General features: G+C 35.1%; 1 protein-coding gene across 4 annotated transcripts in view; it reads right to left on the bottom strand.

Moving 5' to 3' along the window:
* The window catches only part of LOC126858017 (hemicentin-1), a 231,825-nt gene that overhangs the window by 75,656 nt on the left and 141,940 nt on the right, over positions 1-14,229 (bottom strand). For all 4 annotated transcript variants that reach the window (XM_050608025.1, XM_050608023.1, XM_050608024.1 and 1 more), the window contains exons 3-4: positions 10,226-10,416; positions 358-519 (exon numbers count right to left, since the gene is read on the bottom strand). In XM_050608025.1, the coding sequence (XP_050463982.1) occupies positions 358-519; positions 10,226-10,416 (353 nt within the window). The remainder of the gene's footprint in view (positions 1-357; positions 520-10,225; positions 10,417-14,229) is intronic.

Genomic DNA, 14,229 nt, shown 5'->3' with positions numbered 1-14,229 from the left:
TTGCACATATCCCACATAAATCACCGATCACCTTTATATAACGCGCATTATTGAAACATACATCCCCGATTTAAAGGTACCAATTTGCATGTTGTGTACAAAGGCGTATTTTCTGATCAATGGAAAAAAACAAACTGCACTGATAAGGATAAATACAAACGATTGAACGATTCGTCAAGGTTTCATTAAAAGATTAGGGGAAGAAGAAAAAATCAACGATCAATGAAGCGGCAAATAAAATGGAAAAGCGAGCAAGTAGTATACGCCAGGAGATAAAAGTTGCAAAAAAATATTCATCCAAATAGACTGAATTAATTAATCCGTAACAAAGCTGTTCGCGCGCTGAGTTCACGTTACCTGACACTCGTATGTCCCGTTATCTCTGTCCTGGACGTATTTTATTTGAAGAGTCCAATCATCTGAGCCTTCGGGATGCAGCACTTGAAATCGCTCGTCGTTCGTGTATGTGAACATGGAGCTTGTTAAGACGTGAAAATCGCGTCGCCGGATCCACGATATCTGAAACATAATAATTGATGATCAGTAAAGATTAATATATATATATAGGATGTTTAATCATTATTAGTTTTAACGATAAGTCAAAGCTGAATGAAATTATCTGAAAAAGAAAAAATTTGATGCAGTAAATTAAACGGATAATCAATTAAATTTGACAGACATATTTTGTCATAACAGAAAATATGATAAACACATATCGAATATTAATTGAAACAAATATTAAGTTAATGTGATGCTGCCAGAGCTATATTTGCGTTTACATAAATTAGGTTAACATTACCAATTCGGCTTCATTTGATGGAAATTATATATCAAACGTTTTTAATGGACTCTCAATGAGTGTATAAAATAACTACATCCATGTAGATATAAAAAAAGATGTAATAAAATACATGATACACAACATTGTTTCATATATGCATACAATAAATGATAGTAATCTGTATATTGCATAAAACAGAAGAGCAATTCAATGTAGCAATATTAGATTAAAATCATTCTATTAAATATATTGGCGCACTGTGTAATTGATTTTCATCAAGAGAGAAAAATAAACAATCGTATTATAATACATGAAATAGAAATGTATTTTACTTTGTGAAATAATTATAAAAAATTTAAAAATAAAATACAATCTCTCTCTCTCGACTAAATTCAAATACAACAGTTTGAACTTACAAAAACTTGCTTTAATTAAATAATAGATTAAAAGTGCATTTCGATTTTCATCAAATTCAATTATAAGCGAGCTATACATCTTGTATCAAGAAGATATTTATATGTAATCTCAAAGGAGATAAAAATTTATCGCTTCTAATAAGTTTTGTTCTCTTCTGTTCTGTAGTTGCGCCGATATATTTTCATACAAACAAATCAAATATAAAAAAAAGTTATTTATTAATATATGCCATTAGCATAAAATGCACAGCATAATTTTTTTTACAATATTTTTCTTTGAAATTATACAAATAAAAAAAAAATAATAAAATAAATACCGGTTGTTTCTTCAACATATAAATATTAAATTAATAGAAATAAATTATTTGCATCGCACAGAATAATAAAAACATAAATATTTAAAGTAAAATAATATATTATTTTTTTTATTTCAAAGTAAAATAATTATTCGTATTTCTCGCAATCATCATATTTGTTTTTGTATCGCGACCATGATTATTAATGTTTATCAAATGAGAGGGAATTTATAGAGCGGGAGAACTGGTTTTAGCGGTACTTAGTAACTTCGCTCCTACTCAAATGTTACAACCTATCTTGCGATCCGGAGGGACCGAGCACGATATTGCATAAATACTAAAATTGTGAGAGCCGGAAATACGATCCCGATCTCTGGAGAAATGCGGCCGAGTCCCGCCCTCGCTTTCCCGCCCTCCCCCATTCTCCTCAGACGAGCTTCTTGCTTCCTCTTCCTCAGTTGATGCTCCAAGATCATTGTAGAAAGAAAATGCATAAAACATAAGATATGAACCAATCACGGTCTTTGGATCGAATTGCCGCGCATGAAACGTACAAATAGTACAATATTAGATTACATATAATACGATGAATTTTCACATTTTTATTTCAATGATAAATAATTGTACAAAAACAAAATTTTCTCTTCTTTTACTTCATGTTAATTTAAATGTGCTTTTCTTAATAAATGCGTCAAAATTGAATTTAATATCCTTTGAATAGTATGTTAAATATTTTATAGCAATAATAATAACTTATTGCTATAATTTCCATTTTATATATTCAAATAGAAAAAATGTATTGACCCAATTGCTTGTGATAGCATAATATATATTCTCGCATTCTTCCGATATGCAGTTTTAATTTTAAATAGCATATAAAAATAGCGCAAACATTTGTAAAGTCGCATTTACGCGAATAATGCCGACGTAAATATGCTAATTCCCGTAACATCTTTATGTTTATATAATTGTATTAATTATGTTAGACTTTTGGCGAGCGCTGGCAAGCTCGACAAGATGCTCGGAAAATTCAAGTAGCGAAACTTTACCGCGGTATGATTGCCAGCTCTCGGCAATAGAATCAAGTGCTTCAATGTTTCCAGGCATTCATGGGAAGAGATCGGTTCGTCCGAAAGCATTAAACCACTCGAAGCACTTCGATCGGCTTCAAACTTTAGATTGATGTGAGAAATTTCCCGATCGACTAATTATTATGGATTTGCTTCTGCGATTTGTATAATACAAGAGAGCTAGCTGAACTTATTTCAGTGCGTCTTCAAAAAGATCATCGGAGAGATGCGGGGAAACGCGCGGCAGCTTAAGAACTAACACGATCACTTCGATGCAATTCCTGTTGGAAAAATTTCTTTAGATAGATAAACATTGAAATTTTTATTATTTCAATTGTGCAGCAATCATTTCGAAGCGGTGGAAGAGTTCAAACTCTCGGGTTAAACATCTACTTCTGTCATATATTTCAATGATCTTTGAGTCTGCAAATATCTGTCGTTGATATATTTAAGCACTTTTCCACTTACTTCAAGTTTCTTTTATGGCAGCAAGATTAAACTTGGAATCGTGACTAAAAGCAAGCCTTTTCTCTTTTTGTTCAAAGCCCGAAAGTAGTCGTAGTCTCATTCAGTGCTGATTTAGAAAGGAGAGTTTGTTCCGACGACTCTGGAGATCCGATGAGAGTTTCGGACGAAAGCTGGCATAGCTGGCGTCGGAAGTTTACAACGTCGAAATTTCGGCAGAACAACCGTCGATTCTATTGCCGTGTAGAGTGCAGCGGTCTGTATGATGTATGTAGGTCAGCGTCTCCCCAATCTTTCACGTGCATCGTGGATCGTCGGTGCATCAATTGAAAGAAGCATGTCGCGATACATCCTAGTGTATATACGTGCGATACTTGAAGATATATATTTGAAAAAGTGCCAGACACGGACGGATGAAAATATGTTGGCTTGCGTATAAACGCGCCCCTGACATATGCATACAAAAATCTTCTAAACATGTATTTTTCTTTGTCCTCTATTGTTGAGCCCTTTAGGCGGTTCTATGTACATATTTTAATATTGAATCCAATACCATAAAATAATTTTATAAGATCGCTTTCATTCACATTTCATATCGATATATCCTTTCCTTAATAATTGTACATTTGATTTCATCAAAAATAAAAGTTTAATACTCGATTTCTCTTCACTTTATTTTGCTGCTTTACATAATGGATCTAATCGGTGAAAGGAGTCAGAATGTTGGAAGCAGATTTGTGTGATGGATACAATGAGTAACGTTAGGTTCATGTAACCTCCACGGGTGACTGACCACAACCAGTGCTTGGTTATCTCGCTAAAGGGTTAGGTCAGGTATATCCTGTCTGGCTTTTCAGTTTCTGTTTCACGCTACTCGAACAGTATGGAACGTTATGGCTGCGGTATTTGCCGTGCAAAGTTTCGTGTGTAACCACAAATGTTATTTTCGAACAGCGCGCTAGTTTGTCATAATATTACACATTTCGATTTTGGTCGAAATATTTGCAAAGCAAATTAATTTGTAGTCAGATAGGCAATAATAAAGTTATTTCATATATAGATAGATGTGCATCAAATTAAACATCCGCCATGTTAGCGTTTGTTTGTATTAGCAATGTTGATGGAATATGATTAAATATATCTTTACTATGTTACTAATAAATTTAACTTGAAATGTATTAGTTATTTCTCTTTCAATCTGAAATAATAGACAACTCTAAATAAAAGCGATTAACCATCAAAATGTTACAGAATAATCAATATTGCAGCTTCATAGCTTTTTTAAAATCAAATATTCCATTTTTTTCATTAAAAAAATAAAATATATTACACTATCTCTCTTCACATTTTTGCCAATATCTTAACACATTATAAAATTTCTTATCCCAATAACAAGATAAATCATCTCTTCTGTTTATTTTTGAGAAAAGAAACATAATCCTCTTGCTATATACAAGTCAGATTCCACGTTATTCGAGCATCGCAGTATCTTAAGACGTGTGTGTTATAAGATCATTGATAAGATCGGATAATATGTCAACGCAGTATCAGTTCGGGAACGACCGAGTTTGATCACGACGAAATTGTTTCGGCTGTTACGGGACGATTGTCAACGAGATTGTCAAGGATAGAAAAAAAAAGGAGAGAAAGAGAGGGAAGAACACCCGCGCCATACATACGAGACAGAGAAAGCGATATATATATATATATATATGCGGGAAGGAGAGTCTCGATGTTGCGTGCCGACTCGTTTCGTATCACCGCTCGAACGGAACGAAGCGTGATTGCCCGGCGCGCTATCTCGTAACATGCGAGATCGTCCGGTGTACGAACGCGGTGATCCGGCGATAACCCATCGCCGATTGTTAACGCGTTAATGGAGTTACTAAATGCGAACGTGTGCGCGTTCTCTCGTCCCCCGGCGCGGCTCTTTGCCTTCTCCCGGCCGAAACAAGCCGATAAAATTAACGAGCCTAGGCAGATTAGCACGTCGCGAGCGAAACGTTGCTGCACGTTGCGACAATGAACCTTTCGCATAATCCAAATCCATATAGCACCTTGCGCTTCGCGAGTTAAATTGAGAGAGGAAGGTAGAATTTATTTTTAGGAGATATGTACGAAAATACGGCGCATATAATGTTCTTCGCATAAATTTAAATTTTAAAGAATACTCCGTAATCTTATGTCATTCTATACCTGTGCTGAAAATGATCTCTAAGATTGTGGAATAATAAAATTGAATAAATAAATATAATATTTAATTTTATATGAAAATATCAATATATTTTTTAATGTTTCTATTTTCTTCGACATTATTCAAATATATCCATAACATATTGCTATGCGCCGTCCTTCGAAATTCCATAAACAGTTGAATAAAATTAATAGCAGATTAGCCACGATGGCAGGAGACGCGTTTGCTTAGCCTACTAGAACCAAGAGACAATGGACCGACCTGTCGGATAACCCAAATCTGTCGGCCGACTCCGGACCACTGGTGCTCGTTGCCAAGATGAGTGGTCGGCACGAGTCCATCGTCGGGGATTCTGAGGTAGGGATATGTAGATTCGGCTCAATAAATGATCGCGTTTATGCTGCTTTCCGCATACAATTGTAATGAGAAATGTTTTCCCGGGGAGATTATAAATCATTACCTCGAAATCGATGCCAGTTCGCATTTTGCGAATAGAAGGAGAAATATTGTATGCGTGTGTACTTGAATACGCGAGATTTTCTTCTTTATGATTTCAAGCCAGAGAATTGCATTGAATCTCTCAATTCTCAAACGTCTATATATTATAAATTTGAATGAATAATTTATTGAATTCTGAGATATACTGTGTGTGCGCATAATCTCGATAGTACTCATTCGATTATACTTGCGACAGTCGCCATTCCAATAACTGCTATAATTTTACCATGCAAACCGGGGTCTCTCATATAAATCACTATACATATATTTTCATTCATCCGCTTTAGTAAGATAAGTGACTTGCGCGAGTCTGTCGTTTAAAGTCATGATTTAAGCAACGTGGCCGATGGTCGACTTTATGAACATATCGATATCCAAAGTACGATTTTTAATGCCGTGATATATTACATTGTTGGCCGCGTGCAATCTGATCAGGTTAATCGTGAAATATTACACCACAAAAGTTGTATCCGCAGCAAAAAATGAAAATAACGTTAAATGTGTCTAGAGAAAGGAAAGAAATATGAAGCGGCAAAATCTGTATGCATTATATCGTGCCTTCGTCGGCGGAGAAAATTATTTCACGAAATTATTGATCGTTCGGCAGAATGGCAGATATCATTAAGACATTAATCTTTCACGAGATCCCACTTATTGTGGTTATCGATTTATCGAACGACGCACGCAAGCGGGCGGTTGAAATTAATGTCCGAAGGCGGAAGTGGACCATTACGACGACCAAATCCATGGCTTCAATTCAACCGCGACGGTCGTCAAGACAAAGGGCCCTTGTCCCTCAAAGACGCCAAGTCAGATATCCTGCTGGGCTTCCTTCTCCCCGCATCTGCGTTTAACGTTAAACCACATTTCATACTAATTACGCTGGTTTACGAAACCGCATATTTCATGCCCCCTTTATATAATCCTATTATGTGGTTCGAGAAAATCATAGCAGAAATACAAGGAGTTGTTATGTTTATGATTTTTAAAGTTTTCGAGAAAGATATAAAAAATTAATTATTAAAAGTAATTAATTTATAATTAGAATAGTCTTATGTGCATTCTAATCACGCGCGCAAATATAAATAATATTCATTTATATATTTATTTATATATTATATATTTAAATATATTCTCGAAAGAATAAAAATTGCCTCAGAATCCATTATATCTCGTATTTTCAACTTCTCTTCTCTGCTTGATTTTATATTTATCCACTTTTATACTTTTGTTCGCTTTTTTAAAATGAATTTTTTAAATTGTTATTGCATTCTTTATCCTTTCTGGATTACTGATGACAGTTGAATTTTTTTTTTTTCAATTTTAATTAAATAATACATCAGTGTGTTTCGCAAATGCAAATACTATCGTATTTAAAAATTGATTAACAAATAAAGCAATTGCAAATAAATGAAATACCAGTCATTCTTTAATTGAATTTACGTACTAGCCGATTTGGAAATACTTTTTCACATGGGCCTCGTGAACTTATCTAGTCTTCTTCCCAATTCAAGTTTTATCTCGGCACGAAATGGCTTTTCCGATCCAATAAAGTGTGCCGCGTTAATTATCGGAATTTCGAGAGGTAATTCATTAATATCGCTTTCTGGCGATGCTGCACGAATCGATATCGTCGCCGTGAGAAAGAAAGAGAGGGAGGGGCGAGGAGGAAGGAGGGAAAGAAAGAGAGAGAAACAGAACGCTCCTCTTTCCCTTCCAATGAGAAATCCATAACTAAATACTGATATGTAATCAACTGACGTGTTTCATGATGTCTTTCGCAACGCGATTTAGTGTATCGTTGACGTCAGGTGTTCCGCGCATTGGACAGGAGAAAAATTCTCTCCGGCGACATACTGATGGCGATGTGCGGCTTCACGGAGAACGTCGGCACTCTCTCTCTCTCTCTCTCTCTCTCTCTCGCTCGGCCGCTCTATCAAAATTACTTCGCGGCGTTCGACTTTTCGTCGCCATCAATCTTTCCCGGTTTGACTGCTAACGCGATAATGCAGTTACGCCGCGTGCCGGGTTAGGTAGATACGGACACCCAGGCCGGCCCGTCGAATTCGTCATAAATAATTGAATTAAAAGCAACGACGTCAGATAAGTGGATTTGCGGATCACTCAACTGGCAGAGCCTCCGAGTAACGCTGATTCACGATAGCCTCGCTCGCGATGTACCGGAGATTTCATAGAGAATTCATGTGATTCCGCGGAATGACCGCTCTCTCGAGGATATTGTGCTGTCCGGAAATCTCGTCCTCTGATTTTTTTATTACCATTTGTGCCCAATGTAGATTGTTACGAATATATTGTATGTAATGCGCCCTTTGTATTATATTTAAAAGATAACACCGATGCAAATAAATTGGCTCACGAGTTATTATAAACAATTTTCTGTACTATAATCTCTTTCAATTTATACCATTTTTTTTTTCCTCTAAAAAGTTTGGTAATTTTTTAATTAAATATTAAATATTCCGTAAAGCTTTGGTATTATGTTATTAAGTTTCATGAAATAAATGTATCGTTTTAAAAGATTTGTAATTTTAGAATAAATCGTAAAGTATAATATCATTTTTTTCTCTTCAAAATTGTCACAATTAAAATAGATAAGTCGCATAAAACTTTTTAAGTTAACGTTTCCTCATTTTATTAGCGCAATATGTAAATTACTTAATGATCGAGTAACATTCATTAGCAATATAATTTTGTTATTTTATGATTTATCAATTAAACATTCAAATTGAGAGAATCCCGAGATACATTTTGTAAATACAAGCGAATAGTTGTTTTATGCCGAAACACGTGAAATTTCGTGATGCTAACGCGATATCTTCGCTCGCATTATAATTTAGGAACATCAATTAAATAAAATAACGATTAAATTATACAAAGTAATAGCGAGCGAATTAATTAGTCGCTTCGATAAACATGATGAAAATTGGGAATTCAAATAAACACAAATACTCCGTTAGCAATGTAAAAGCGAACCATAAAGCTCTCTCTCTCTCTCTTTTCAGTTTCCCTTCTCTTTCTTTATCTAATTCAATATAAATTCTGATATGTAATAAATAAATAAAATGCGTTGAGTATGTAAAAAATTTTGAAAAACTAAATATCAGTCTTATATTAATCTATTATTAAATTCTATCGGTTATTAAAAGTTTGAAATTCGAAAACACTATTTTATGCTTCGATGACTCCAAACAATTTTAATGATTAATTTTCGATTACTGACAAAATTTGGTAATGACGAAAAAAGCTATGATGATTGACATTGTATGAATTTAATAGATCGCAGTTTCTTTGCAAAGTTTCTACGATCTCGCACTAACAATAAGTCACAGAATTGTAAGGATATCTTCCAGAATTGGGTCGTATTTGCCGCGGTCACTGGCTTTTTGCCGGCGTCAATCTTGCGAGCGATTTAACGTATCGATGCCGAGTTATCAAATAAAAAATATTGACATCTAATAGAGATGTCTTTTACAGTTTATTCTTTATTTCTTCGCTTTATTATAAAATATTGACGGTCGATCGAAACGCGGAGATGACGAGAAATATAAAATCAACGTGCCTGAGGAAAAATCGGAGGCTTGATAAGAACCCCAGCGAGCACTATTGTTGCGTTTATCCGTATCCAATACCTATCCAATAAGCTCATCGTTTTCGTGGAATCGCATACCGATTACCATTCTCTCACCAGGATGCGTCGCGATCATCGATCGTCTTACCAGTTCGAAGCATCCTGGTAATTGTATGAAAGGAGGTCATTACGCTCGTGCACATGAATAAATTTGTACAGTTGCTTCATGGCTATACGGACAAGATTAACCGTGTACTATACTCGTGTCATCATAGCGTAGAGATTAATATAGCTTCTTATGCATTATTCCTAATGTTCCCAAATATTTCTTTTTTAAAACGCGTATTCTTTGAGTTCTATGAAAGTAATAATAATTTATATTATATTATCCAAAAACACAATTGTTTATTAAGAAATATTTGTAGCGAAAATAATCATTTATCGTGTCTGCCAAATTATTTAGATATTCTACTATTATTTTTTAGATGCGATATGAGAAACAGGTATAAAGAAAAAAATTAAAGAGTGATTATATGGTTTGTTAATACAATCAATGCAATTAATCATTAAAGATCTGTATCAATGAGAAATTATTCTATATAAATTTTAATATATCTGAAAATCTTTATATGAATATGTTATCGTAGATTATATTGTCTGCCATGATCGTCGCATGTAAACATAAATTTTACATCACTCTTTCCTTTACGAAACCTGTAAAAATGTACGATATAACCTGGATAACAACCTGGAGAAAAGAGACGAACCCACGAAAAGAGGCACAATAATCATCAGAGAAATCGGTGCTTGAAAGCCACGATTGCGATTCGATTCTTCCATTCGTCGAAAATCGGTCGCTTCTTTTAAGAGTTTTCTTTTCCGCGAGGACGCGGAGGTTACATAGCTGCTTTCTTACCTCGGCATCGGAAACGGTCCTCTCCGCCAAATTGCGAACTTTGCAGTGGAGGAAGGCGGTGCCGCCCAATTGCACTGTGACGTTGGAAACGGTGTTGTTGTCGTTCGCATCGTTCACTCTCTGCAGCTCGTCGAGATTGCTGAACCAGAGGGCTTTCCAATCCGACGGTATGTTGTAGGGTACGCGTCGATCTGAGGAAAGAAAGATGACCAGCGGGTGTAATTACGGTAATTTAATTAAGTTGATTGTCTTTGGGGAGCGAAACTCGACGCCGCAATTACCAGCGTAGCTATCGTCGGCTCGAAAGTACCGAGCGGCAAAAACTTTTTTATCAGGACAAAGAAAAATAGAAGTTATAAAGGTACGACGGGAGAGAGAAGTGCCAAGAGAAAACAAACGCGGAACGAGCCTGAGCTCCGCTTGTTTTATCCCGGCCCTCGTGAATTAGAAACTACTTTCCGCGCTCGGACCCTTCTAAATTACCTTGTTATTAAATTTTTTAAGAAGACGAACTATGTTCCAACGCGCACCACTCATTTCTTTCGATGTAAATCACTGGGGAAATGTTCCCAAGTTATGAGGCAGTTTGCACATCGCCGTAACGATGTCTCGCACAGCATTATTTGAACATCGCGTACAGGTGCACAAAATATACTATATCCCGAGTGTTACAAAGTTTAAGCACGTGGGAGCAATAATGTTATCAGGCTTGGTATCGGTGTCATATTATGTAACTAATGCGATTTAAAATAGTTTATAATAAAGTAAAATTTTGTTTCTTCCTAAGTGATATTATTTTTTAAATTTCTGACTTATATATATATATATATATAAAAAAAGAACTAAAAACTCCATATAGTTTTATTTATTCGATCATAATAAATGGCGAATATCCGCGATATAAAAAGAATGCGATAACGTTTTACTAATTGCAACATTCTGCATCGCTGCAAATTGATCGCAGCTTTCGTCGGATAAAATTCCCAGTATCGCAAGATTCGCGATCAGACCGAAAGAATAAAAGGAAAGAATTTTTTCCCCGACGTGTACGCGCACTTTGTTAAAATTTTCACGAATGCGACCTATTTCCGGGCGCGGCGCAGGTGATTTAGGATGTTTGCCCTCGACGGCAGATTACGATTCAAGGAGACTGCGTTGCCGGTGCGGCTTGCTCGAATGTGCCTGCGCCTCGTGTCCTGACCTCATTTGAATAATCCATGGATAGCGGACGTACATACCTTTTACGCGCCGTGCGAACGCGTTCGCATAAAAAAAAGAAGAGATGCGCCAGGCGGGGCGCATTCGCGATGCTCTCTCGAAAGCGCGACGACCCTGTTTCGCGTTACACTCGCAAACTTTATTCAGATCATGTTGCTTTCGAAATTACTGCAGACCAAATCTTTTAAGTGTCGTGACTTTGTGGAAGAAAAAAATTTATGAATCGAATGAAAAAGAGAGAGATGCTGTGAGAAGTTTTATCGCAATAAAATGTTTATTCATTTTTGACAATTTTTTTTTTTCTTATCGAGGAAAAAGGATAAAAACGCAAAATAATAATATAGTATGTAATATAATGTATAATATATGTTTTCGACATGCATATTCAAACAATAAAAATTATATAAAATGTATTGCTATTTTTATTTTACATTATTTGTCTACATTAAATATATGTCTACATAAAATTTAATAAGTTTGATTAAATTTGACATTTAGTTTAAGAATAAAAGAGATTAAACCTTTTTACTCGAAATTGACCAAATAATTCGGGTAACGACATTTTCAATAATTGTTCCGCGCGAAATCCGATGTATTTAATGTAATGTATTTAAATAAATCATTAGTTTCAGACTGCTAAAATTACATTACACGATGAAATAATATGTCTATGGACGGAAAGGAATTATGAATGAAAAAGCATTGAATTTCAATGCGATTCACCTTGTTTAATCGAGCTATGCAGAATGAGATATAAATCATGCACTCTTGCATATTTTTCTGTCAAATGTAACGAAAGTGAAAAAAAAAAAACAATTTCTTTTTCACTTATATGTAATCATTTCTATTCTTTTCTATATATATTACGTTTATTTTTATCATTATTTACATATTATCATTAATAGAAAATCACTAAATGCTTTCAGTGCACGGAGTAGAGTGCATCGCACATAAAGTATCAATGTAAACATATTTAATTCGCGAAAGTAAAGATCTTGCAGGAAAAAAGTTTAGCTCGTGTGATCTGTGCGAGGAAAGTATCCTCCTTCAGGAGGGCCTTCCTTTCATCGGGATTCGATTCGGCCGCGGAAAAAGTTCGGCATTCTAAACGCCCCGAATCTATCTTGTACATAGGTGCTGCGGCAAATCGAGTTTGAAAGCCTGAAAGTAGCGAGCGTGTTTGGCCGCCACTCGTGTTCATCAAAGCACTAAGGCAAAACTGAAATACGGGGCTTCGATGGCTTCGCCAAATTCTGAAAAGTCTTTTAACCGTTCGTAAAAAGGAAATGGCTTAACGCGGCAAATGAACGGGAAATTTAATCTCTCCGCGCATAAAGCTATAACTGAGGCAAATTAATACGGAAATTTTCATGATTGTTCGATATTATTTAATCAAAAGCGAGTTTTTTTTTTTTCAGAAAAAGTATATTTCGCGCCATATATGTGTTGATAAATATAAAATTTAAATTGTTTCTTTCTTTCGTATAGAGTATGTACGAATACATTTACATATAGCCGACATACTAATGCTAATCTTGTTCTAAACAACATGTTTGTTAACAGACTTCCGCTGTTATTCTGCATATCACGTCAGTTACTTGTTCTCGGACGCATTGAATTTTGCGTCTGTTTCGCGACGCGATAACGAAGTTTCAACAGTTTATTTAACTAGAAACAGCGCGAATTATTTAGATCGAAGCATCAAGTACTCGCTACTATGAGTTTTCGTTAGTGTAACGTTGCGTTGTCTAATTTAATGCTAGCAAACATCATTGTACGCGTATATAATGAATGAAAATAATTAATTACAATGCTATGCTAATGTGAAGTGCACGATTGTTGCAGACTCCGTGTTTCATATATCCATCATGTAATAATCTCCGTGGCAAATTATCAGATAAATTATAGAATACAAGTTTAAGTACGTGTTCGTGTGTCGAGCATCGAGTTTAGCTTTTCATTTTGAACATTTCAAAGTTTCGAGATGATAAAACCTAGTTCTATCGTTACGCTGTCAAGCTCTCTTTTTGGATAGAAATTTTTCTATTAATTTTATGCGATTTAAATTGTCTAATAAAAGTATTCTCTTTCATAAGGGATATCTCAAAAAATTTGTACTTAAAAACAACTGCGTTTCTACATTTATGGCAAGAAATTAAGTTTTCCGACATGGTCATCGATTGTTGGTTGTCTCATTGCTTTGATATTTTGATTAAGCAAGTAAATGAATTAACTTGATTGCTCAAATAAATATTGATATTGCTTATCAAAAAATTTTTGAATTGCAGAAAAACACTTTGCCGTCATAACATAATAAAATACTTAATTTAATTTATTCATCTAAATAATATTATATATATATAATCCCAAAAAACTCAATAATATTTAATTAATTACAAGAAATTAATAATACTAAATTTTTGAAAATTCAATTATATAAATAGACCGAAAAGAAAAATGGCTGAGAAGAGAACGAAGAACAAATAGACAATATATTTCTATAGCAATATTTGAAAAATGGTAAGAGGAATTGGAAGTAGAAAATTTCAATCTCTCTTTTACTTATCCATTGTACGATATTGCACGCAATTTGACTTGCCAGTCGGTTATCCGTGTTTGGAAGCATAATGGAGGCCTTTAGAAAACAAAGGGATGCGCGTTCTGCCATAGTAAAGGGGTAAGTGGGCCGCACGCGCGGGTGTGCGTACTCGGTGCATATACGCAGACAGAAGCAATCGCGGCTCTCCCAAATGCGCGAGTTCCTGAAAAACACGTTTGCTCGACTG

Source organism: Cataglyphis hispanica, chromosome 23 (genome assembly GCF_021464435.1).
Source record: "Cataglyphis hispanica isolate Lineage 1 chromosome 23, ULB_Chis1_1.0, whole genome shotgun sequence".
Lineage (NCBI taxonomy): Eukaryota > Metazoa > Arthropoda > Insecta > Hymenoptera > Formicidae > Cataglyphis > Cataglyphis hispanica.
The sequence above is the reverse complement of the archived record's forward strand: the minus strand, read 5'-3'. Positions and strand labels throughout refer to the sequence as shown.